This window comes from Haliaeetus leucocephalus, unplaced genomic scaffold (assembly GCF_000737465.1).
Source record: "Haliaeetus leucocephalus isolate CR32 unplaced genomic scaffold, Haliaeetus_leucocephalus-4.0 Scaffold351, whole genome shotgun sequence".
Classification (NCBI taxonomy): Eukaryota; Metazoa; Chordata; class Aves; order Accipitriformes; family Accipitridae; genus Haliaeetus; species Haliaeetus leucocephalus.
Window position 1 is genome coordinate 836,150 of NW_010972787.1, and position 21,378 is coordinate 857,527.

At 44.1% G+C, this 21,378-nt stretch overlaps 2 protein-coding genes across 3 annotated transcripts in view; both read left to right on the plus strand.

Annotated features, from left to right (window-relative positions):
* Nucleotides 1-21,101, plus strand: part of LOC104834926 (E3 ubiquitin-protein ligase RNF213-like) — a 24,188-nt gene extending 3,087 nt beyond the window's left edge. Inside the window, exons 4-26 of the mRNA XM_010572600.1 lie at nucleotides 343-3,912; nucleotides 4,907-5,040; nucleotides 5,182-5,277; nucleotides 6,618-6,733; nucleotides 8,294-8,422; nucleotides 9,108-9,172; nucleotides 9,627-9,771; nucleotides 11,007-11,148; nucleotides 11,370-11,543; nucleotides 12,217-12,350; nucleotides 12,561-12,718; nucleotides 12,992-13,192; nucleotides 14,369-14,565; nucleotides 15,470-15,590; nucleotides 15,999-16,099; nucleotides 16,642-16,815; nucleotides 17,343-17,518; nucleotides 17,597-17,693; nucleotides 17,776-17,890; nucleotides 18,533-18,713; nucleotides 19,913-20,124; nucleotides 20,720-20,821; nucleotides 21,032-21,101. Coding sequence (XP_010570902.1) covers nucleotides 343-3,912; nucleotides 4,907-5,040; nucleotides 5,182-5,277; nucleotides 6,618-6,733; nucleotides 8,294-8,422; nucleotides 9,108-9,172; nucleotides 9,627-9,771; nucleotides 11,007-11,148; nucleotides 11,370-11,543; nucleotides 12,217-12,350; nucleotides 12,561-12,718; nucleotides 12,992-13,192; nucleotides 14,369-14,565; nucleotides 15,470-15,590; nucleotides 15,999-16,099; nucleotides 16,642-16,815; nucleotides 17,343-17,518; nucleotides 17,597-17,693; nucleotides 17,776-17,890; nucleotides 18,533-18,713; nucleotides 19,913-20,124; nucleotides 20,720-20,821; nucleotides 21,032-21,064 — 6,573 coding nt within the window. The 3' untranslated portion in view covers nucleotides 21,065-21,101. The remainder of the gene's footprint in view (nucleotides 1-342; nucleotides 3,913-4,906; nucleotides 5,041-5,181; nucleotides 5,278-6,617; nucleotides 6,734-8,293; nucleotides 8,423-9,107; nucleotides 9,173-9,626; nucleotides 9,772-11,006; nucleotides 11,149-11,369; nucleotides 11,544-12,216; nucleotides 12,351-12,560; nucleotides 12,719-12,991; nucleotides 13,193-14,368; nucleotides 14,566-15,469; nucleotides 15,591-15,998; nucleotides 16,100-16,641; nucleotides 16,816-17,342; nucleotides 17,519-17,596; nucleotides 17,694-17,775; nucleotides 17,891-18,532; nucleotides 18,714-19,912; nucleotides 20,125-20,719; nucleotides 20,822-21,031) is intronic.
* Nucleotides 21,083-21,378, plus strand: part of LOC104834925 (E3 ubiquitin-protein ligase RNF213-like) — a 12,387-nt gene continuing 12,091 nt past the window's right edge. For both annotated transcript variants that reach the window (XM_010572598.1, XM_010572599.1), the window contains exon 1: nucleotides 21,083-21,247. In XM_010572598.1, the coding sequence (XP_010570900.1) occupies nucleotides 21,101-21,247 (147 nt within the window). In that variant the 5' untranslated portion in view covers nucleotides 21,083-21,100. The remainder of the gene's footprint in view (nucleotides 21,248-21,378) is intronic.

The following is a 21,378-nucleotide window of genomic DNA, read 5'->3' on the forward strand; positions in this document are numbered from 1 at the left end:
GCTTGCTAACTAAAGAAAGCAGATGAAAATGGAGAGTAGCCTGTGCTGAAACCTGTCTGTTTGGAATATCATTTTCTGGGTGGAAATAATCATGCTTGCTGTATTCTAGCTTTTCATTGGACATCAACTCAGCACCAGGACCTTACAGGTTATGGTCATGTCAGTACATATTCATCTAGGAGCATGCATGCAGGCTTGGACAAATTTGATCTACATATGATTTTCCCAGCTTCCTGACCTATTTGTGTGCAGAAAAAAAAGCTCTTGAACTGTAGGCAAATGCAGAAGGTTGGGCAACTGTCCTCATTGTAATCTGTGTACTCCTTATTGACTCTCTTTTAGATGTCCAGTGAAACAGAAGAAAAGTTCCTGGATCTTTTTCCTGCTGTGAAATGTGTCTCACCAATGCGTGTACTTGACTTGCTGGAACACCCCAGCTCTGGTCGTCTTTCTGAAATGAAAGAGGAGCAGTTTGACCGAGACAAGTTAAAGAGTGAAGCTTTCCAGAGGTCTTACCAGTACCTCAGCAGATATAAGAGGAAGAAAGACCTTGACCGTTTCCTTTTCATCCCTGAGAGGACTGAAGGGACAGAGGAAGAGTGCCTGAAGCTCTTACTGGAGTTCTGTGGGAGACACAACCCTTCCTGGACTGAGCTTAGCAACTTCACTCATTTCCTAAACTTCCAGCTAAGCAAGTGTGAGAAATCCGTTTTCTGTAGCTCAGCAGCTGGAGAGGATTTCCAGGGGTTTAAAACATTTGTGGTAAAGTTCATGATCACCATGTCCAAGGACTTTGCAGTGCCCTCTCTTGACATCTCTGATGAAAGTGTGCCAAGTGCAGAAAATGATGATGAGGAAAACAGCATTATAAGACAGTACCAGCTAAGACGAAAATGGGAACAAGAGTCCCACCCCTATATAGTCTTCCATGCAGACAATGACTCCATGGAGTTCTTGGGTTTCCACATCAGCAAGAACTTGGATGCTATCGATGCCCATTCTCAAGCTGTTTTAGAAAGGAATGTTATCACACATAAATTATACCGCACTTTGAAAGCCCAGCATGTTCCTTTCAATAAGAACTTTGAAGACTTGCCCAGAACAATGCAGCTGGAGGCCCTCTGCAGAGTTTTTGGTGTGAGCTACACCCAAGATCCAGATGAATCATATCAGCTGACACTGGACAACACCATGAAGATGCTTGCCATTCACCTGCGGTTCCAGTGTGGGATCCCTGTAATCATCATGGGTGAAACAGGTTGTGGGAAGACAAAGCTTGTGCAGTTCATGTGCAGCCTGCAAAGGGCAGGCAGGGACATTCAGAACATGGTGGTGGTACGTGTGCATGGTGGCACTACCTCCAAGACCATACACAAGAATGTTAGGCAGGCAATTGAGCTGGCACGCACCAATGAAGAAAGGCACAAAGTGGACACCGTACTCTTTTTTGATGAAGCCAACACATCAGAAGCTATCTTTGCAATCAAAGAGGTGCTGTGTGATCACAGTGTAAATGGAGAGAAGATTCTCACTGACCGTTTGAAAGTAGTAACTTCTTGCAACCCTTACAAAAGGCACACCATGGAAACTGTAGAGAAACTTGAAAAAGCTGGCTTGGGGTACCGAGTCTGGAGTGAAGACACACTGGAGAAACTAGGCTACATTCCTTTGCGGCAGCTGGTGTATCAGGTCAAGCCCCTGCCACCTAGCTTATTGCCTCTTGTCTGGGATTTTGGACAGCTGAATGAAAAGACACAGAGCCTGTACATCAGAGAGATTGTAAAGTCCACCATGAAGAACAAGATCACCATTGGAAATTTGGACGTCTTTACCAGTGTCATTTCAGCCTCCCAGAAGTTCCTCAGGAAGAAGAAGGATGAATGCAGGGTTGCCAGTCTTCGGGATATAGAGCGCTGCATGGGCATTGCACTCTGGTTTTATAAACTAAGAGACCTGCTGTTTCCTCAGATTGATAAGAAGAAGTACAAAAAGGAACAGAAGCCAATCTTAAATGATGCACAAAGGGCCTTGGTCCTTTCAGTGGGAGCTTGCTATTATGTATCTCTGGAGAGCCGCAAAGATTACCTGGAGGAGGTCGCGAAATGCTTTTCTGTCCCTGCATCCCTGCTGCAGCAAGAGATTGAGCTTTGCCAAGAGGTATTTCTTGATAACCTCTCTATTCCTGAGGCAACAGGCCGCAATGATGCTCTGAGGGAAAACATATTCATGTTAGTTATGTGCATGGACCTACGAGTTCCACTCTTTCTGGTTGGGAAGCCAGGAAGCTCAAAATCCCTGTCTAAAACCATTGCTGTGGATGCCATGGTGGGCAGGCTGTCCCAAAACCAGTTGTTCAAAAGATGCAAGGAGATCCAGCTGATGTCTTTTCAGTGCAGTCCCCATTCAAAGCCAGAAGGGATCATCTCCACTTTCCGACAATGTGCTCAGTTCCAGAAGGGGAAGAATCTGGATGAGTTGGCATCCGTGGTCCTCCTGGATGAGATTGGCCTTGCAGAAGACTCGCCAGAGATGCCACTGAAGACACTGCACCCTCTTCTTGAAGATGGTTGTGTTGATGATGAAACCCCAGAATCTTACCAAAAAGTTGGCTTTGTGGGCATTTCAAACTGGGCCCTAGACCCTGCCAAAATGAACAGGGGTCTTCTAGTATTACGGACTGACCCTAGCAAAGAAGAGCTAGTTAAAACTGCAAAGGGCATCTGTGCTGCACAGCCTCACTTTGAAAGCATTGAGGATTTGCTCCCTTTGCTGGCAGAATTCTACTGCAAGGTGCTAAAAACACAAAAGAATGAGTTCTTTGGGCTCCGTGATTTCTACAGCTTGATCAAAATGATACTGTCCTACACCCAAGACAAGAAGTGCAATTCTCAAAAGGACATCGTTATAAAGGCCATTCAGAGAAACTTTGGAGGCTCCAGTGATATTAATCCTGTCGAGCTCTTCCAAAACTGCATCAGTGAGGTGTATCTTCCCCCTGACTTGGAAACCAGCCACACACTTTGTTTGCTGAAGGAAAATATGGGCAAACAGGGGGCAGGACTCATGTCTCGATATCTCCTGCTGCTGACAACCAACCACGCAGCTTTCCACATCATCCAGATGACACAGCTTATAGATACTGAGCACTGTGAAATCATATTTGGCTCTGGTTTTCCACAGGACCAAGATTATTCCCAGGTATGCTGGTCTGTCAGCAGGGTGAAGATCTGCATGGAGACAGGCAGGCCTGTTGTTCTTTTAAATATACACAACCTTTATGAGAGCCTTTACGATGCACTCAACCAGTGCTTCGTTAGTCTGGGGGGAAATTACTATGTGGACCTGGGTCTTGGCACTCACAGAGTGAAAAGCCGTGTGAAGGATGAGTTCAGACTCATTGTGATAGAGGAGAAGAATGTAGTCTACACCCAGTTCCCCACCCCACTGCTGAACCGCCTGGAGAAGCACTGCTTGGACATGAACACCATTCTGAACCGGCAGCAGCAACAGCTGAAGCAGGACCTGCAGACCTGGGCCAGGATGTTTGTCTTCATTGACAGCAGCAAGTTCTCCAATGTTTGGTCCACCAGGCTGAACACCAAGGAACAGGATGTCTTCATCGGTTTCAGCAATGACACATCTGCAGCTGTTGCTTTGCAAAGCACTCAGAGTAGGTCCTGGGGAGACTTTGAGCCCTATGAAGAGCCAGTGTTCTCTATTGCCAAAAGGAAACTTGTTCAGGGTGCAACCCCTGACTCCATCCTGCGCCTTAAATACTCCCTTGTGGATGATGCTGAGCAGATCCAAGACTTGTACTTCCACAAGCAGAAGCACAACAGCCTTGTCAGTGTTTTGAGAGAGACAGCTAACTGGCAGCCAAGGAAAGAGAGGACTGCTGGGCTCTGTCTGCAGGTACGTGTGCTTCACTGTAAAGCAGTGAGAGTAGTCTTTGTTTTCCCAATGAGGGAGGTTGCAACACAACCTCCATTAAGCCACTGGATAATTTCCACTGTTGAACAGTGATGGGCTTCTACCTGTCCTCTTTGGCTCCTGCCCCATCAGTTGTATCACACATGTGCCTGGCTTCTGCCTTGTGGTCCTCTGCACTTAGGGTGGGCTCTGCTTCTCCTCTTGACCTGAATGTGGTGTATCTGCTAACAGACAGGCAGTGGGTGCCAGCTCCTAACTCTGAAGGCTCTGGAGGTTCAAGGCTAAGATAGCCAGGCCATCATTCATTGCCTGCAGACAAGTGACAAGCACCACTGGTGATGCTGTGGGGATCTCACCAAGCATCCAGCAGGACTTTAGGTGGTTCAGGCAATTCTGCAGATCCTGGGTCATGCCCACTGCCCATGTCATCTATTATCAGGAGTTGTCCATGCCAAAGAAAGCATCCTGATCAGTTCTCCACTGACCATCACAGGAGCTCAGGAACCTATGTTGCATACAGATACCTAAAAGGGTATCGGCTGAATCCCCAAACAGCATCTACAGTACTGGGAGCCCACAGCCTTGAGAGAGAGTCAGCCCAGTAGAGTCATGTGTGGGGACCATCGTGCTGGGTCCATAACATTGCATGGAAAGGCTTTTCCAGCCCTCAAGGTCTGAAGTGCTCATGTACATCTCCCAGCAGGATTCCTTTGGAGTCACTGCCTCACAGCATCTGAGTCATTGCTAAGGATGCATCTCAAGTCTAAGTCACTTGTAGCACTAGGAATCAGGGTTCTTCTGGTTGTTAACAGTGCTCCTACACTTCTTCCCTGTAAGCAGGGCACATTTCTGTGTCTTGCCTTTAGGAAGCACTTAAAAAAGTCCATAAGGGGATCACTTCAGTTTTCCCACCCATTAGGAATGGTAATACTACAATTATGATATTTCCCTGGAATTTATTTCCCTTTCACTGCAGGTTTCTACACATGCAAGACTTCTAAATGAGAGAGATTTAGAAGAGATAAAGAAGACACTTAACCTTCAAAATAAAATCCACTGCCTCTTTCTAAGCCAGTTTGACACCAAATACACTTTCTGCCAGGAACTCAGGTGAGGAGAGATTTCCTTCTCACCTTTGTTAATTTTATAGACTGGGGTTTTGGGGAAAGAGGGCAAGGGGGGAGTAGGGAGAGTGGAGAACAGAGGTGGTTTTATGAATAGAGCAATGACACACCCTTTCATTGTCTGCAGGAATTTTTTTGCACAATCATCAGAAGAGAAATTGCTCCTGATCCAGTTTCACTTTGATGAGCCACAGAGCAGCAAAAGGCTTCTAGCTTGTGCCAAGTAAACATCCTTCCTTCTTTCTTCTTTCCTTCTGTATTTCTTTAGTCAGGTGCAAAGGTAAGGGAGGATGCAGTGGCCAAATAGCCATGGGATACAGAATTGGTTTTAGTGACCTGTTCAGTGGAGTCATTGGAGATGTTCTCATATATCTTTATGTGTATATCTGTGTGGGTGGGCTCATGACTATGTTCTGTAGCTTAAATTTCCAAGCCTGTGTTTGTTAAGATATTAAGATAAAGCATCCCTAACATCTCAGCTTTCCTTTGTCTAAAAGAGCATCTTCTTCATTCTGGGAGCATGCTTTATACATCCTTCACACATTAAAACCACCTTCCCCTAGCATGACTGACTTACAGCACAAGGTACTCCAAACAGGGCCTAACACCAGATGACTTTTTTCTCTTTAGTCATCAAACCAAAGCACCTAAACTGACATCTGGTGCCATTTGAGACATCCTAGGGATCCAAGACACCTCTTAGGGCTGGCTGATAGGACACAGGACCTTCAGGAGACTTAAGCCCTTCTTGACACAAGTGAGGGCTGAAGTCATTGACATTATATGAGGTTATGAATATTGTCTGAGTAGCATTATATGAGGTTGGTCTCAAGCCCTTGAAGTAAATTAGTGACATCCTCCCCCAGCCAGACACATCCTCTCTCAATATAGTCCCTCTTACCCCTTTCCTCACTCTCCTGCATTTCCTGTTCATATCCTCTCTTCACCATCTCAGCTAATGTGCATGTTGTCTCCTGAAATGCTTTCTTCTGGGTGGATTTGTGCTTTTCTAGAGAGGGACTTGAACTTTTTTCGTCCTACTTCTAGGAAAGCTGTGCTGGGTTTTGGCCTGTTTCCCCGCAAGTCCTGGATTGGTCTGCGTTGTGGATTTTGTTGTCTAATATGTCTGTATGTTTGTGGCAGATATTGCTAATATTATTCCCGTGATTGCCAGAAGGAACATATGATTGGGCAGAGACCCATACATACAACAATACAAATTCAGATTAAAATAAAGATTCAGTATTCAGCAGAGAGGGAAATTTGTCATGAAAGAGTTTGCTGAGGTGTGTGACTTAGTCATTGTTTGGAGAGGGTGTAGGGGAGCTATGTGGGCATGAGTCTTGAAGTAGCCAGATCCAAACTGGCTCTTGGCCCAGCCAGGGCTCGGCTGAGCTGACCTTCTCTTTTCCCTTTCCATCGCTGCAGCACAGGCACACCTCAAGCTGTTAGTCTTTCCAAAAGCTCTACCTGAGCCCTGGAAAGGCAGGGGGTGGTTTTGGGAGACTCTCTGCCCAACTGACAAAGAGAATGGACTTTTTAGACTCCCTGTCCTGATTCTAGGTACTGTATCATAGATGAGAGAAGGAAATCAACAGGCACAGGCTCATCACATGTTGTGCTGGCCACTCAAGTCCCGCGAGTTCTGGGAGGCTGCGGCTACATGGCATTTGACGGTGGTAAGGCTGAAATTGCTATTTTGGATGAGGGTGAGAGTGGGAGGGAAAGGAGAGGTTATGCAAAGGCAAGAAGGAGGATCCAGAGAACTACAGACCAGATAGCCTCACACTGATCCCCGGAAAGATGATGCAGGAAATAATCCTGGAAACCTTTTCCAAACACATGAAAAGCAGCAAGTCAACATGGATTTATGAATGGGAAATCAAGTCTGACCAACCTGATACCCTTTATGATGAGATGACTGGCTTGGTGGATGAGGAGAGAATGGTGCATGGTGTTTATCTTGACTTTAGTAAGGCTTTTGACACTGTCTCCCATAACATCCTCACTGACAAACTAATGAAGTATGCACTAGATAAATGGACAGTGAATTGGACTGACAAGTAGCTGAGCTGCTGCGCTTAGGAGGTTTTGCTCAACAGCACGAAATCCAGCTGGTGGCCAGTCATTAGTGGTGTTACTTCAAGGATCGATACTGGGGTCAGTACCGTTTAACAACCTCTTTAATGACCTGGATGATAGGACAGGGTGTACCTTCAGTAAGTTTGCTGATGATACAAAACTGGGAGGAGTGATTGATACACTGGAGGGTTATGCTGCCATCCAAAGGGACCTGGACAGGCTGGACAAATGGGCTGACAGGAACCTCATGAAGTTCAACAGAGAGAAGTGCAAAGTCCTGCATCTGTTGAAAGACCAGTACAGGCTGGTCACTGACCAGCTGGAAAGCAGCTTCGTAGAGAAGGACCTGGTGGTGCTGTTGGACATCAAGTTTAACATGAGCTAGCAATGCGTCCTCGTGGCAAAGGCGGCCAACATAGCCTTTATTAGGCAGAGCACTGCCAGCAGGTCGAGGAAGGTGATCCTTCCCCTCTACTCAGCACTGGTGAGGCCACACCTCATCTCCTGTGTCCATTTCTGTGCTTCCCAATATAAAGAGACATGGACATACTGGAACAACCCTAGTGAAGGGCCACAAAGATGATTAAGGGACTGGAGCATCTTTCATATGAGGAGAGGCTGAGAGAGCTGAGACGGTTCAGCCTGGAGAAGAGAAGGCTCGTGGGATCTTATCACTGTGTATACATGCATGATGGGAGGGCATAAAGAAGAAGGAGCCAGATGCTTCGGTGGTGTCCCATGACAGGACAAGAGGCAATGGGCACAAACTGAAATACAAGAAATTCCATTCAAACATAAGAAAAAACTTCTTTAGGTTGAAGGTGGTCAAACACCTTTTGGGTTATAGCATCATTCTCTTCCTTAGTTAAAGGACAAGAATGACAGTTAGCGCATTTGTGCCCATTAGCACTGGGAAGATGGAGAGGAGGGGAACAGAATGATATAAGAGAAGCATGTCCTTCCTCAGAGCAAAAAGAAACAGGAGGTGGTAAATCTTCCATCTCTCAATATCTTATTATCCAGGCTGCTGGTAGGTCAGGGCAGCCAAAGTTTATTGATTTTTCTGGATGGGTGTGGTACACCAAGGAGAGCAGGTCAACTGTTCACAGCAGTTATGTCCGGTATTACTATTTCTGCCATGCTTACTGCCTCCCCAGGTGAATGGATGTCGATCCACTTGGATGATCTGATGCCCCCAGAAAACTTTACAGCCAATCTAGGCCATCTCGCCAAAATGACTGTTGCTGAGATTTTCATGACCACTTTCCAGGAGCATCTCCCAACAGGTAACCAGCCACTTGCTTTTCACCCACTACCTGCACAGCTCCATCCCTTCCTCTGTCCCATTTGCTCCTCCTACAGCTTTAAGTACAGCTAGATCAAGTGGTCCATGAAGGCACTGGCTCTGGGTCTCAGCAGGACTTCCTTCACTTGCTGTTTCTGAAGTCCTCACAGCATTGCATTTTTTTCCTCCTGTTCTGAAAGCTGTGACTGTAGGGTAGCAGGGTACCTAAGCTAGTCTTTCAGTTACAATAGCAAATTGGCTGTGCTGCTGTGGCATTCAGCATACAGTAGACACACTCTGATTCCCAGCAAGTCTTTCTGCCCACCTTGCCCAAATAAAACCACTAAATATTCATGATCTGGTGAGTTCAAAGCCAACTCAATACATCCTTTCCATTGTTTTCAGGATGTATGGACAAGGGGAGGCAGGAGCAGTTGGGGAGGAACTCCATTTCTTGTCCTTACACACCCACATTTCCTATGGGGTGCCAACCAAAACTGAGATCTGGTTATTGGGCAATTCTCCCCAGAGGGGACAAAGCCCAGGCTGAAATTTCTGAGATTGACAGCTTTGCAACCCTTCGTTGATTGTTGAGATACTCCAGATGCTTCATTTGGATAGAGGTATCTGTCTTTCAGGTTTCTACATTTTTTACAAAGGAGTCTTATGACTGATTGTGATTTCAGGTTCTCCAGAGGAATCTGCTGCTCTTGAAGATCCAGCCAAGTCTAGTCTTCTTCCAGAAGGAAATGTATGATTTTTTTTTTTCTTATTTCAGCTGCCTGACATTACACAGGGACTGGTTTAGGAAACAATAGCTTTCATAGGCATTTAGGGATCCAGTTATGCTGGTCCCTGGTTCAAATAGTACATTTACCACAGGAAAAAGTAGTTGCAGGTCTTTGTGAGTCACACAGTGAGGGTGAAGTTGTCCCCACCCTATGACAGACCAGCACAAGGTCAGAGTAGGCACATTTAAGCCTTTTGTGAACTTTAACAAAGCATGAAATCTCTTTCCCCATTTCTCCATCCCTTGCCAGGGCTTTTAGCACTTCTCTGCAATGTTGGGATTGATTTACTAGGGATGGTGTGGTGAAGTAGATACATACCTGCGAGTCCATTGTGTCAAGTTAAGTAGGAATTGACAGAGCAAATGCAATGGAGTGTTAGGCAATACACTGACCTCCAGTCTTTTCCATTCACAGCTCCTCAGCATGGACTCTATGATCAAACAGAGCATCCAGAAAGCTGTGATCCAGCTGGAGGACAAGGCTGGCAACAGTCGGCGTGCCACTGAGAGAATCATGATCATTCACAACTTGCTTTTCCAGGATCATAGTAGAACCATGTGTAAGTACAAACCAAGGCCCAGAGGGCTGGGCTTTTTCATTTACACATCGCTGCATCTTGCACATTGCAAACCATGGTACAGGGGGAACGAAATGAGTGGTTTAATGAACTATCCTGGTGCCGGTCTAGGCCAGCATGGGGGGAGGTCCCAAAGGAGAGAGGACTAGGTTTTCTCAGGGCCTCTTCTTCTCTCCATGCACCCCACGTTGTGCGTTCTCAGAATCTGTACTGAAATATCCAGCTTTTCACATGACCTTTGATGGAGACCTTGGCAGAACAATCTGAGGCAGAGGTCACTTTATACCACCATGACTATTTTGGAGTCCAAAGCCACCCAACTGATTTCTACACAGAATTGATACAAATTATTTGTGCAGGTGATGTGGTGTCTTGATAGAAAACTGTAGCTTCAGCAAAATGGAAAAGGTCTGGTTTCATCAGAAACCAAGCACCAAAATCCTTGTAGGTGCATTTGGAAATTATTCTTTCCTGCATATGGAAAGACTTTGTCACTATGGTGCATGACTTGCTCTTCTTTGAACAATAAGTTCCTGTCAGGTGCCTAGGATGTTTGTTAATGACTGAAAAAGAAAAGAGACCGTGTTGCCACTTAAAAGATGTGGTGGGTCTGGAAAGTCCTTGTGGTCACATGGCAAAACCAGAATTTAATCTGTACTAAATTTTGACTATAAGAAAATGTTCCTCAGGAAAAGGTGTTTTCTTGTGATTGCGTAGTGACACCTTCATTCCTCAGCACAATGCAGGATGAATTTTGCTTGTCGTTATATCAGTACTAAAATAGAAACAATCCCATCAATTTTATTTTATATTGATACCAGTGTCATACAGATAAGAATGGGATGTTAAACCTTCTGCAGCACTGTGACTATTCTTGTGACATACAATACTAAACATTTCTCTATATCAATATGAATATCAGAGTACTTATACACCAAAGAGCCTAATTATTTTTAAAAGACTGAGACAGAGAAGTGGATTTTCTTTCCTCCATCAAAAATGGCATGTCTTTACTAAATGTTGCCCCCAAAATCAACTCACTAGAAATAAAGAGGAAAGGGAAGAGACTAGAATATAAAGTCCCTGGATTTTATTGTGGAGGCAAACCAAGAACTTTCATGGAGGTCACTTTCTATGACTAGCTTTACTTCGACTGAAAACTTTGCATGGGAACCCCTTTCATTCAAATGTTTTCATAAACTTTTTTTTATTATTAGTTTATAGTCATTTTATGACTGTGCTGAAAAGGAGAATTTGCCACCTCCTACAAGAACGTGAGAAAATAAGCCTTGAACCAAGGGACTGGGTTTTCCGCAGAGCTGTCTCCAGTGAGTTCATCCTTGAAGACACTTCATTCAGGTACTTTTATCTGTGCAGCCCTTTCCAAATTTCTGACAGGTCTGTTTCTGAGTCTGTTAAAAGAGCTGTGGTGTGTGAAGCACAATACTTAATGGGGCTCAGATATGACAACCAGGAGGGATATTGCTATCTGGTATAGAGAAATAGATGTGAGTTTCTGATGAATAGAAGATTGGTCAGGTACAAGGAAGACACTTGACAGGCCATGTTATCACTTCTAGGCATGTACTCTGGATGCATTTAGAAGACATCGTGGCCAATTTATTTGCTCAAATTCTCTCAGTGGTGGATGCAAACAACAACCTGGATCATCTCTCTCCACTGTCTGCATTCTCAGAACTGTGGCTTCAGATGTTTAAAGAAGAATCCTTCTTGAGAATTAAATATACCAGCAAGTAAGAGACTTGGTGGAAAAATACAGTATGTACATTAGGAGAATAAAAACCTGCTTTCATAACGCAACCCTCTACAGAAGGAAATGATCAAACAACAAGTCTGAAGTTACAATAAGCTCACACAACTCATAACTTATCCATGATAAGTCCTTTGTGTTGTGACACTGGAATCAGAACTTTCCAGTTCTCTTAAACCTTCAGCAACCCAGGAACATTAGCAAGGAACTCCAGTTCCTTGGAATAGTGATTAACACATGGTAAAGTCAGAAACAATAGGTCCAGAGTTTAGAAACTTGAATTTGTGTTCCCTAAGGTCAGAGCTGATGAATCCCCTCCCCAGCATAAAATGCATTTAGTGTCCAACTATCACATTTTAATTGATCAGTCAGCTTACTCTGAACAGCAGCTGTGGTCAGAGACAAGACAAATGTTGTCCAACTCAGTTGCCTTTCCCCTGCTGCAGCCTTTTTTAGCCTTCAGCTCCCAGTGACAGGAACTTTTTCTCCTCCTGCCTTGTTTTCACTGCTGCTGAGTTTTTAACAAAATATCTTTCTCTTCTTTTTAACCTTTTAAGCAGAACATATACTAGTGGCAGTCAGAAATTTCTCTGTGATGCTTCAGTTCAGTACACATAGAGCATATTATGTGATTGTTTCATTCTGTGCTTTTTAAGGAAACGAGATGCTAAGATTTCTGTGTTGTCAATGACTAAAGACCCCAACACATCTGTGTTTTGCCAGTTCCCATTCAGTTGGGTTTTGAAGGCCTACCTGGAGAAGCTGTGGGAGAGAGTCTATAATATGAAAGGTAACATCAGACTTTTCAAGCAGGTATTGTTCTTTAACCCAGGGAAGCTGATCTCCAAAGTTTCCCGCAATAGCCAGAGTTGTGGTAGGAGCAACCATGGCAGTTCTGTTCCCCACACAACCATAATGACTCAGAACATCTGTTGTGCACTCCTGTTTTCCTGTCAACTTCTATTTTCTGGGTACCTGACATCTCTGTCCTTTCCTCTAGGTCATCCAAAAGTGCCTATGAAGGAACCAGCCAAATTGTTCCAAACGCTGATCAAGGACGTGTTGATGCCAGATGGCAGTAATTCAGAGATGATGCAGTGTTACACAAATGACTTTCTAAGAATGACTTTTCCTGGGCAAGATCTTTCTGTCTATGAGGTAAATGGGGTTTGGTGGAGTACAGGCTTTAAATGACACTGGCTTGAGTCACAGGGCTACAGATATCTATGGTTCTAAGAACAGGGGGAAAAAAATAGCTTCTCATGTTCTGCACACTTCCCAGCAACTGTTGGTGCTCAGTCTTAATTCCACCTTAAGAAAAGTTTTTTTGATGTAGAAACTTGAGTGAACTGCTTCAGCAATGCTGAATGTCATCCTCAGTCCCCTGTTGTTTGTTTGGAACAGAAATAACACCTTTTATTTTATCCACAGATTCTGTCAAAGGCTCTCCTAGTCAATGCGAAACAGCTCTGCTCTTCTGTGGGGCAGGAGATAAGTTTTTTCCCCATTTGGCTTCATATAGAATATTTCTACCTACGAGAGGAATATCAACTCTTTGTTGACTTGGTAAAAAGTGATGAGACTGTAACAAGCGAGCTGCAAAAGATGTACGAGAAGGACCCACCAGAAACGGTGAGCAAAAGGGAACAGCTGGTGTTTCACAGAGCAAAGTGGCACAGCCTGTTTCTAACAATGGTCACTAGCAAATACTCAGTGAAAGTGTGTAAGAAAAGAGTCAAGTCTTCAGGAGATATTTCCTTGGAAGTGTTTTCCAGCTTCCAGTAAGTCTTAGGGAGTTTCTGAGCTACTGATCATATCCAGCTCATTCCCTACCAAAGGACCTGTCCTTCATCCTCCTCTACCCATTTTTTTTAATTACATTTATACTTTTCGGTCTTCAAAACTTCTATAATTTAATCTGCACTATGTAGAAAAATATTACACAACCTTTTGCTTGTGTTCTGGGTATGACATTGATCTCTTCTTAGACACTCAGACCTTATAGATGATGGTCATAGTACTTAACTTCTGGGGTGGGGTCCAAGTCTAGATTCAGACACTGTAGGTTACATGTCTACAGGGATGTGTCTGCATTTGCAATGGTTGTCTGATCTCCTGTGATTGCTAGTGAAAACATGAGCTACAGAGACAGCGGAGAGTGACTCACTACTGAAGGGAGAGGTGCAGTTCAGTTGCCTACAAGTAGGCATCTACCGACATTTCAGATGCTGTTTGGCCTCCAGCTCCTGCTGCAGTAGGGCATGAGTCTCCTGTAGGTCCTATGCCCTATCTGCTGGCTCTGTACAGATGTCTCAGACATCCAAAGGCATTTCAGCTGACAGCAGAGACCTACAATCGAGCAGCTGGATCACACCTAAATATCTAAGTCTTTCCAAAGAACAATTCATTCAACAATCTTAAACATCTCTCTGTGAAATGGAAGAACTGTTCTTTGGAAATACCTATTTCTCCTTCCTGAATGTCAAGGGGACTGAAGGCAACAAGTTTAGAAGCTTAGAGCTGAAAGTTTCCCTGTGGAAGGAAACCAGTGGTCTGGTTCACGTATTTAAAGAGTATTCAAGACGCAAGTGCAACATAGAGTTACACTATGGTACAATTATGGTTTCTGTACTGTTCTCACTTCCCTACCTAATAAATTTCTGCTATGGTATTTGTTGCCATGTGCACCAAGCTAAGGTTTTCAGAGAATTCCCCATCACAGACTCCAAAGCTTTTTTATTCACCAGGGTCCAATGGGGCTAGGTCAGCTATAAAGGCTATGTTTTTCTTCTCTCTTTTCAAATACAGTTTCAGTTTGTCACTCCTGACACCTTGAACATTCTCCTGAAGAAGGTGCAGCCCACAGATAATCTTCTGTCATTTGAGGCCTGTACAGAATGGCTTAGAAGGGTCAAGTCCATTAAGCCCTGGATGGAGTGGATCAGTATGGACAATTACCAGATTCATCTTTGCCAGAAGAAAAGGGAACTCCTGAGGAGTGTGTTGTAAGTCTGACCCTTGTCAACAGCCTTATCTTCGTCTTTCAAGTAACAGGTCCTCTTTCAGACAAGCCAAAATTTTTTCCTTCAAATTGTTGGCATCTGTTTTCCAAATGATTCTGCCAGCTCTCACCAAAAGATTTGAAAACTACAATGCTTGAAGGTTAAAAATACAGTCTGTGGAGAAGGATTGCTCATTGCCTACCCTTTTTCCCTGGAGCTCCTAATCCGGTGTTTCAGTGAATTCAAAAACTTCAGACAAATATATGGGGCCGTATCTCACCTCTTCCATGAGCTAGGTGTCTACACTGTGAGCTTAATCCATCCTTTCCTTGGGAAGCCATAGTAATTAGTTTAAGAACCTTGATCTCTGAAACTGTTGTCTCCTTCCTAATCCTTTGCTCGTTCTGTTGTCTGATTATCACAAAAACATTCGCAAAATCACCCCAAAAAGTTGTGTTAAGAACTCTTCATTTTGGTCATGGTCATGCACCCATCATTCCTTGACAATAAGACCTGTTTCCCTGAACATCTGACTGTATGCTTGATCATGCCCAGGATGCTTGCTGTAATAGAGTAGGTATCTACATAGACAAAACCCAGTAAAGATTCAATAACTCAGTTTGGTCTGGGGACACTCCAACAAGTGACGTAGACAGGACGATGCTGTATTTTTCTCTCCTTGCTTAGTCTAGTCCTCCAAAGCCAGCCCAGGAGTTCTTGTGTCCTCAGATCATCTCACAGTACCTGGGACCTGTCACAGAAATCTTGATTGGAAGGGACCTCAGAGGTCTGTAGGCCAGCCTCCCATTTAAAATTGCACCATTGCCAACAGTAGAGTAGGTCAGCTGTGGCTTTCTCTGGCAAGTCTTGAAGCTTTGTTCAACATCCATGTGTGTGTGCTTTCCAGACACCAGTGGACCTGCACCAACATTGTCTACATGTTCTTTGACCACCTGCTGCACAACGAGACACAAATAGATGAGAAGCTTCTGAGAATTCTTGTGAAGCAGTTCATCTTCACCTGGAATGTATGTGCTCATGTAGTGCTTGCCTGGACAATTTATAGCCTTGGAGACCAGCAGAGTTTGGAAGGAGCCTTATCTTCCAGGGATTCCTCTGATGCCAGCTTGAGGGAGGGCATAGAAATGGGAAGAGGGTGGAAACACCATCCAGTGCAAAAAAACCACTGAGATTTCAGACTCATCATGATAGCCCCACAAAATCGGAATTTTATTTAAAGGAAGGTTTCCTTGAAAGCTTAAGACATATTTCAGGCCAATTATTCCTGGCATTACATGAGGAAAGATACGTGGTGGGTCTGTTTGATTCTGGTGTTTTTTAATGTAATTTTGTGGTGCTGACATCCCATATGGTTCCTCTTTCATATGCCAAGAAGATATTTCCATTGAGCTTTCACCACTCTTTCTTTCCTACAGTGCCTGACTGAAACACAAAATTTTGAGCCAGCAGAAACTTTTGAGTTGGTGACAGAAGTACTCAAGATATGCAACCAAAATGCTGACACTGTGTACCTTGTGTAAGTCCAAGTCAAAAAAAAAAAAAAAAATCTGTTCTGGGGACATTTTACATCAAAACCATTTTTTCTAAGGGGTGGGGCAAGATTGTCACTAGTCAATGGGGATGAATCTCCTCAGGCCAAAGGATTCCTCCTGGAGACTCCTAATGCCCAACCTCAGAAGGCCATGGAGCAAAGTCTTTCCTATGCAGTGGTGTGCCTGGCTGATGACAGAGACAACCTGGAATTGAATGCAGTGTAATTGATGTAGGTATTCACAGGCCTAATGAGGCTGTGAATAACACCCACCCCCCTCACCCAGCCATGCTTAGCATGATGGGCCACATTTCTTAGATGGGATGGTCCTTGGTGGAGCCACCCCCTTATTAAACTAGCAGGTGTTGCCCTTATTCTCTGCTCACCAGTAAGGCTAGTTAAAAATGACCATCCAGTTTTGATGCCCACAGCAAAAGTTGGGCATGAGAATCCCATGACCACCCTCAGGTCTGGCACCAGTGTAAAATCAGTCCTGAGTTGTGTCTTCCTTTGGTGGCATCTTTCAGGAAGGGTGTGAAGGACTGCAAGAGCTGTCTACTTGAGATCACTGACCCAGCAGAGCTGCCCTGTGGCCACATTTTCTGCTCACAGTGCATCTGTGAGTGGAGAAGCAAACAGTGTAAGATCTGCAAGGCTAACTTCCCGGAGGACTACACACCCACAGCTACAGCGGCCACAAGGTATCCTGTAACTAGTAAAACAACTGGTTTTGTTGTTTCAGTCTCTATCACTTTGTATAAAATACTGGAATAGTTACCAGAGCAGAGGCTACACAAGTGGTATTAACACGTGATCTCCATGGAAATGTCAGTATCTACCATGTGTAGCAAACTCTTGGTGGTGAAAGGATTCATGTGAAGTGATTTGGGGTCAGTTCCAGCACTTCTACCTCCATCTCAACAGGCAGTCTATCCAGGCATACATCCTACATGAGAGTCCATTTGTCTTTGTTCTCTAGCTATCTTGAGTGGAGATAGGAGAGAGGGAGAGTACAGGGAAGAAGAAAGTTTGTCCTTGGTATTCAAGAAAAAATGTTATAGTGGGTTTTCTGGGGGTTAACTCCCCTCTCTATTTAAAAAGCTTATTTATTCCCCACAGTCTAGGTGTACCTGGTCTCCTGGTTGCATTCAGAGAAGCAGAAAACAGAAGTTGTTTCTTTGCTTTGTTGGATTTTGATGGTAGATCTTGATTTTATTCCTCCTTACAGGGAAGCTGTTGCATGTCATAACAAATTCAGGAGGAAATGTAACTCCTTCTTTGTGGAGTTTGTTACCACCTGTATCTTGGGAGACAGAGGCACACCATCCCCAGAAGTCATCACTCGGCTGACCCAATTTGTGGCCTGCAAGCCATCCAGCCCTGAGCACCAGGCAGTAAAAAGGGGTAAGAGCCTAATTTCACTGGGACCCTGACCCGATCTTGTACTGAAAAAAAATAATGAATGTCATCCTTCATTTTTAGTGTGCAAGTCAAAAAGTGAGCTGTCACCCTTTGAAGAGTGCATGGACACCAGTCCAACAATCAAGTCCTCCCTCTTGAAACTGCTCCTACGACATGGGTTAGCATGAGCTAGCTCCTAGCCTGATCACTGACCCACACGGGCTACATGGATGCTCACATCCTGTCTTTTTTTGCCATAGGTTCAACAACATAAAGGTTCACCTGGAAACATACCTTTCTGAGATGGAGGAAAAGATAACCATCAACAAAAGCAACTGGAACCATTTCTACTTCATGGTGGTGCATTGTCTGGAGGTAGGTGCAAATATCTTGAGGTGTTCCTGGAATTCACACTCAAACTAACATTCATTTTCTGTCCTGCCCTTTGCAGATCACACTCTTCGTCTCTCTTTCCCCCCACTGGCTCCTGAGGGTGTCTGGAACAGGCTGCTGACCTGCCTTGCTTATATGCCTAAGCGTAGTCTGGAAGAATCCAGGCCTGAGTTAATAAGGTCCAATGTACAGTCTGAATTTTGGAGCTGGAGCTCCTGGAGTCCAGGGGTGCCCATGGCCTGATTTGTAAGCCATGACAGCCTCCCTTGAGCACAGCTGATACTCTGAACAGAACTGTCCCTGGTCTCTGGTCCGTTTTGAACCGGTACACCACAGATGTGCACAAGCACATCTGTTCAACATGTGATTCTCCACCAAGTGAATCAAGAAAGGAGGCAGTCCTGTCCTGCCAGAGAAGCAGAGTTGGGGCTACCCTCAAAGGTGGTGAAAAACAGTACACCTGCAAAGCAGGTCATTGCTGGGGACTTGAAATTCACAGGGTACAACATCACAGCAGAAATGAGCTCTGTACCTGGTGAAAAGGCTTAGGAATGAAGAGGGGACTATCCAGAATCTATGGCAGCTTTGGACTCTTAACGTTCCCTCTGTCTTTCCGTTGAACAGGATTTTATGTATCCTTCGCAAGATGATGTCAACCAGCTTGCTGAAAGCTGCCTCTCTACTGCAGACCTTTCTGCTTTCTGCTCACCCAAGGCCTCAAAAATTGACACCCTCCAGTTCATAGCCTGTCTCCGGTTCTCCATCAGCCACGTGGCCACTGTGCTTGGCAGACAGGTCCTCTGTGGTGAGTCATTCTGCTAGCTGCAGAGAGCATGAGAGTTGTGTTTCCTCATAAGCAGGTTTAGAACAAGGCAAACATTCACTATTATAGGAGGTTTCTGAAGGAAAAAAAAAGGAAAAAAAAAAGAAGAAAAAAAAAGACGAAGTTTTGTCTAAATTTAGGGGGTTTAACAGATGAATTTTCAAGAGGTGATTCAGGATCAGAAGGGCTAATTTATTTCCTTTAAATCTACATAATTTTTAATCCTCTTATTCTGACATTATAAAACTATTTTTTGGCAAGATTGAAACTGAATGGGGTTAAGGTAGCTAAATTTTGTATATAAATACGTTGCATCCAAAGATGTGTATGTTGCACCCAAAATGTATACATTACCTAGAACTTGTTGATTTCCTCTGAAACCATTTTCATTTTTCTGGATTATTTTCTCAGTATTAAAATATCCAGGTTTTGTTCAGAGTTGAAAGAAACTTACCTGAATATTGGCATTTCCCCTGAATAAATAGTTCACCAGACTTAAGGAGTGGTGTGCAGCAGTGTATAATAATTTAAGTGTATACAGGTAGGTGCATGTGCTGGCACTCTGTTCTCCCATTAGTCTGTTGAGAATGACAGGCAGAGTCAATGGAGTTCACACTGAACATGTGTGAGTCTCCTGGTTGAGAAGCGGATGTATTGCATTTTAGACTCTGTTGAGTCACTTTCTTACATCTTTGTCAGCTTTGAAGAGTGTCCAAGTAAAGTCTGAGTGACAAGACCAACACAATCTTACCTCAACCCTTATAATCAACGGAGATACAGGAGACCCTTTATAAGGCCAAGATGTAAAATAGGCCAGATAATTCCCACTTCTCTCAGCTACCTAGGACAGAGCCATGAGATTGCTCTCTACCTTCTGGACAGCCTTTGAGAGCTTTCCTCTCTGATTTAAGATAGAGGCTAGAGAAGATTACCCAACCAAGATCCTGTAAGGACCAAAAATGGGAAAACAGTGGGCCATTCAGTCCCCATATTCACTGCCTAGTATTCAACTTCCCTGCATGCTGTAAGTATTAAGAAGCCCAGGATACTATGGTTGCAGGCCATATTTCTACTCTTGGGGGAAAAGTGTTATTGAAACCTAAGCAGGTGGTGTGTTTGCAAAAAGGATCTATGATATACAACTGCATGGGAGTGAGTCTAATAAGAAATCTCACTGGTAGCTGCAGATCCAAACATACTGTCTCCTGGTGGGAACAAGCAAGAGGAGCAAGACCTGGTGAATGCAATGAAGAAGCTGGTGGCAAATGCACAGACACCATGGCCTCAAATATTCCTCATTAGAAATCTCTATAACAACTATGGGTTCATCCCAATGCAGAAGATTCTTCAGGCAGAAAAATGGATTTTACCCAGAGGGGTTGAAAATTCACAGGTAAGCATCTTCTAAAAGCCCATCTACAGGTCACTGAAGTTGTGCCACTAAAGCACATAGATGCACCCAGGCTTTTCTTTGCAGCCAGCTCTGAGGGTGTACAGCTGGCTAACTGGAGCCCTGCCTGTTGAAATACATCTTGTATTGTAGCCTGTGTGCCTTATTAGAGCCGATGGGATAGGAAACACCCAACTTAAGTCACAAAAAATTTCTTCTTGGGGGCTTTCTTCCAGTCTGGGGAGAGACATAAGCTCCTCTAGAGAACAATTCATCCCTATACCTGCTTAGCATGTGACTGTTCTCCTGGAGGGACCTATTTTTGTATTTGGAAGATTGCAGAAATGAAACCATTGCACAGTAAAATTCAGGCAGAACAGATTTCAGAGCCCATATCTCTACAGCACCCCAAGCTTGCCCCCATGATAAAAATACACGTTTTTAAAAGATGCAAAACCAGTTTGTAATATTCACAACACAAAAATAGCATGATCATTTGTGAGGGGTCTATCTGAATGCTTCAGTGGGCTTGAGATAGCCTTCTACATGCTAGTGGTATCTTCATTACCATAACGTAACTTCCATCTGTGTTTCATAGCATATGGGTGCCTGCTCAAATATAACACTGATGCTTTCGGTGCTGGACAGAGCAGAAAATCAAATAAAGAACAAAAATCCCAAGGAAACCCAGGGACTGATTGTGAGTATCCAAGTATCCATTGTATCTCCTACAGAAGATTTCTATGCGGTGTTTGTAGAAAGCTATGAGAATTTCCTCCTGAGTTGGAGGCAAAAGGATCATCACATTTATCTAAACCACCACTTTTGAAGCCTCCCAGTGGGCCCCTCATCAAGAGGTGTCTTATGGATCTCCTTAGATTCCATCTGGTTTGTTCAATTTCTTTCCTAGCCTGTCATAAGACAAATGGAAAACATCCTCTAAACAGCGTTGCTCCCCGAAGAGCCTCTGGAAAACAAGATGAAGAAGATCGTGGATGCTCTGTGCAGACACAAAAACAAGGTCTTGATGGAGGTGGTGTTTCACACTGCACTTACTCTGGCCCTATCCCAAAGTCCTCTCGCTCAACTTTTCAGAAATATCTGCTTTAAGCCTCATGTGGTGAAGGTAAGTCAAGATGTAGGGGTACAGATACTTCTCTTCATGACAATACTGTCAGGGTGGGACCTGCTTTTATACAACCAGCTCTGTCAGCTTACAGCCAGATTTGGTTTGGGTCAGTTTGCAGCTTTCTGGGT